This window comes from Cololabis saira, chromosome 20, assembly GCF_033807715.1.
Source record: "Cololabis saira isolate AMF1-May2022 chromosome 20, fColSai1.1, whole genome shotgun sequence".
NCBI classification, from domain to species: domain Eukaryota; kingdom Metazoa; phylum Chordata; class Actinopteri; order Beloniformes; family Belonidae; genus Cololabis; species Cololabis saira.
The window spans coordinates 10,234,836-10,239,086 of record NC_084606.1 but is presented as its reverse complement, the minus strand read 5'-3'; the positions used below and the strand labels follow the sequence as shown (position 1 = coordinate 10,239,086).

General features: G+C 40.5%; 1 protein-coding gene across 1 annotated transcript; it reads left to right on the top strand.

Annotated features, from left to right (window-relative positions):
* The first annotated feature begins 787 nt into the window (after positions 1 to 787).
* On the top strand, positions 788 to 3,634 carry LOC133420748 (uncharacterized). Its single transcript, XM_061710536.1, has 2 exons — positions 788 to 872; positions 2,265 to 3,634. The coding sequence occupies exon 2, from the start codon at positions 2,267 to 2,269 to the stop codon at positions 3,209 to 3,211; it is 945 nt and encodes a 314-aa protein (XP_061566520.1). The 5' UTR covers positions 788 to 872; positions 2,265 to 2,266; the 3' UTR covers positions 3,212 to 3,634.
* Positions 3,635 to 4,251: the final 617 nt, after the last annotated feature.

Genomic DNA, 4,251 nt, shown 5'->3' with positions numbered 1-4,251 from the left:
GTCAGCAGCATCTTACATTTCCTTCTGAATGAAAGAGATTCTTAAGCTAAGAGCGACTTTGGGAAACGCGTTTTTCTTTCACAGGCTCCTTAAGAAGGTTTGAAGGAAGCCTTATGCTGTTAAGAGCTTCTTAATGATCCGGAAGAGCTAGCAAGAATTTTGAAAGAGAGGAAGGAAGTGCCACTTTCAAATCTTGCTAGCTCTAGGAAGTTGCATAGAATAACTTTAACTGATCTGGGAAACCAATATCTGTAACCAAATCATAGATAAACACGTCGAATAATCTATTGCAGTCCAAGATTTATTGTAGAAATTATAAAAATCCCAAACTCGCAAAAACTTGTCTCTTATATCTACAAATGTTGATCTAATACTGATACAAAACCAGGCCTCCTGATACCCAAGTGGGAAAATTATTTAACTCCCACCAACTGGTATTGGCATTTATGAATTTGTAAGATGGCTAATAAGTGTTAATGATGATTCATTAATGATGGAACTATAATGTTAGTTATTGCACAATTGCCAGTAATGTATTTCTGCATTCCCGTGTGAACACAGGAGATGACTGGCATAGCGTCTTTTGAGGGGAGGAAGGGCAACATAATTATTATGTACTTTGTTGTGTGTTATTCCAGGAGCTGACACCTTTCCTGTAACATGTTGCCCTCATTTCTTTACGTAAATAATGTGCTTTTGATGCAAATCCCCCGTATTTGAATTGAACATACAACAGAGACAAACAAAAGGTAGGGTGTGCCTGCTTTATGCAACCAGTACATTATATCTGGAGTTAATAGTCCAAAGAGAAGAACCCACAGAGGAGACAGACACAGAGAAGAAACTATCAGAAGAAAAAAAACACTGGCAAGGTTGGCTTCATTATTCTCTTTTAATATCAAAATAAAAAACTGTGATTGTCTGGCAGGTATTAAAATTTTCTCTTAAAAAATGTGGAGACTGTAAAATACCACTCAAGTCTTTTGGCAAAAGATGATGATGATCGGAGTGTGACAGGTGCTATTTGCTGAAATACAATATTGACACCTGTTTTATCTTGACAATGCAACATTTGAACCACTTACAACAGGAGTTGGCAAACATGATCAAAAAATCTGGCAACAGTTGTGTCATTTGGTGGAAATAATAGTGTTCCAAACATGACAATGTTTTAGGGCATTTTAAGAATCAGCAGCACTGACGACGAGAAAAGTTCACATTTTCAGGAGAAGGTCACCATTAACTAAAACAGATGATGATTCATCACATTACAATCTCCTTAGTATCACTGTTGTATGTTCATTTATATACTGAAACTGTGTTTATGTTTTTTCGGTGGTCATGCTCATGAAAATCTAAAGCTGGGCATACACTGTGGCATACATTTTTTTATAATTAATCTTTTTATATATATAAAAAAAAATCCCAAAATATCTGTACCGTTTCTGATTGGGTGGGCACTGCGCATCATTTTTAGACACAATGAACGCATACCGCAAAAGTTGTGTCTCGGCGGAGGGACCCGACATCCCAGCGAAATGAGCACAACAGAGAAGTGTAGAGAAGTGTACAGAACAGCACACACACTAAAGGCTGATTTATGGTTCCGCGTTACACCAACGCAGAGCCTACGGCGTAGGGTACGCGGCGACCCGCACCGTACGTGGAAATGCGGTCTTTTTTTCTTCTATTAAAACATGATTTGTAATGTGAATTTGCAACACTTTGCAACACTACAAATAATAGTTTTTGACGTGACATCAGAGATTGCGCATGCTCTCTGTGAAAGGATGAGTCCAATCGGGTCGTAGCTGCTTCAATTGTGCGATTCCTTCGTGAGGAGCGACCAGGATTTCAAACGCGCTTGATTTTCTTGCGACCTCACGATTCGTGATCGGGAGGTCGTCGTGAGGTGTTAATCTCTCGTCGTTACCCCACAAAAATCCGTCCCGATCCAAAAAATAGTCGCGCGACTGGAAAATCGGCTCAAAGCGAGCCGATAATCGCACAGTGTATGTCCGGCTTAAGAAGACCGAACTCCGAAAACCAAATGTAGGAGTTTGCAGAGGTTAATTTAGCAGAGATTGCTCAAAAACATAAAAAAGTACTTGTCTGCTGGTTACTAAAACCACCTACACATAAAAATGCAGTTGTTAGATGACTAATTCTTGGACATAGTAACAAAGACCAATCTAAAAAGCATAGAAATCCATCTGGCGTAGAGTTCACATATTCAACCTTTTTCCTTGTCATGTCTTTTTCAGATATGTGGTCAAACTCCCCTTCAGCCAACAATGACTCTGTTTTCCATCCAGATCTTTCAGCCAGCAACTCCTTCCTCAGTTTGTACTTACTCTGCCTCAGCTCCAAACCAAGTTCCATCGTTCTCCTGTTCTTTAACGCGACTAACGCCTTTCTCCACCTCACTTTCTCAACCTTCATCATCCACCATGGTCTCCAACAATGGTGGCAGAAGCAGCCCAGCTCCTCCAGAGCAGCGATGAGCCACTCTGACTGCTTCAGCTACAACTTGGCCACCATGGAGCTGATCAGTGTCATTGGGTGTTTCATTACTTGCTGTGTTAACTACTGGGAGGATAGAGAGGTTATGTCAGTAGTGAGCTACACGACTCTCTGCTTCATATGGTTTGGAGAGATGCTCTTTCACCTTCTGACATGTATTGAGCGCTACCTGGCCGTCGTTCATCCCATCACCTACCTGAGCTTGAGAAATAAAAGAGGGATCAGAATCAGAAATATCAGCATTGGTTGTGTTTGGCTGTTCTCCGCTGTTGGCACATCTTTTTTCTTCGTCAACTTTTTCATAATCACAAGTGTTTGTGTGTTGATATTCGCTGTAACTATGGTCTCTTTTTGCAGCCTTTCTGTTCTCCGTGTTTTGATTCGTCCAGGCCCAGGGGAACAGGTCGGGGATAAGAAGAGGGGGAACAAATCAAAAAAGAGGGCATTTTACACCATTTTGGCCATACTGGGAGTGTTGCTGATGAGGTCAGCGTGGAGTCTGGGTTGGGCTGTACTTTACGTAGCAAGGGGAACGGCTGATTGTGTGCTTATGACAGTTGATCTCTGGCTTAATTTGCCAGGCAGCATGGTTTTACCTCTGGTCTTTCTGCTCAGATCAGGAAAATGTGCGGGTTGTAAGAAAACAATCCATGAATATTGGAATTGGTTTTACATGAAATTCACTTAACATGGAAGAGAAAATAGACGAGTTAGAGAGTTGGAAATTTAAGAAAAAGTCAGATTTATAACATTCAGGGTTAGACGATCATTAAATCCAGCTGACAGACACATCTCTTATCTTTGTCATCGATAAATAAATAATGGTAATAGATAAATAAAAAGACGAGCCAACTTTAGTTCCATAAAGGATCACAAGGGTCTTTCAGTAGGGCTGTTAATTCACTGGTCCACTTTAGGTTGTTTTGATGCAAGATATATATATAATGTATTTATTCTATGTTTAACTTAAAGGAGCTTGAGGCTCCTTTTAAGAAATGAGACTCTCTAGCGCCACCCTTCACCACGACGGCCGTCGGGGGTACTGCAGCCAACAGTGAAGCCGGCACGGGAGAACGGGGAGAACGTGCATGCAGCGTCATGTGACGTCACATCCGCAGCCCAGCGCGGGAAATTCGGGACCGAATTGCAGCACATTTTGCAGCACACAGCCTGTTCAAGGCAAAGGAGAGATACACTAGAGGGCTCATTCTTTTGGGTTTGGAACGCTTCATCTGACATTATTACTAGAAAACTTAAAATGTATACGGATTTTTTTCATAAATCTTGCCACAATCCGGCCTCAAGCTCCTTTAATTATGTTACCTAACTTAATTCCTTTTGTGTGACAATGTATTTTAATCCAAACTATATTTCTTTCTCAACCATAAAGTACATTTTTGTTGTTGTTGTTATATTTGATTACGCTGCTAATTCTTTATTTTCTAAATCACATTCAGCTGCTGTGTCCTTGCTTTGCATACACAAGGCTTTTATTGTGAAGCATAATTTATGCTCTTGTTTCACAGCTGTAGCTACTTTCTGTATTTTGCATTTATATTTCTGTGTTTTGTTTGCATAAATGTGTAATTACACCACCGACTGCTACTTGGCATCGTGGGTTCCTTTCTGCTTCGATGAGCATGCTTTCATTTATTTCCTCCAAGTATCTCAGACATGTTAAGCAGATCAGATCTAAACAGAGCAGATCTGATGTGAGATCGCAAATAT

What these genes read in the sequence shown, in the direction of transcription:
- LOC133420748 (XM_061710536.1), top strand. Translation starts at nt 2,267, where the DNA reads ATGTGGTCAAACTCCCCTTCAGCCAACAATGACTCTGTTTTCCATCCA.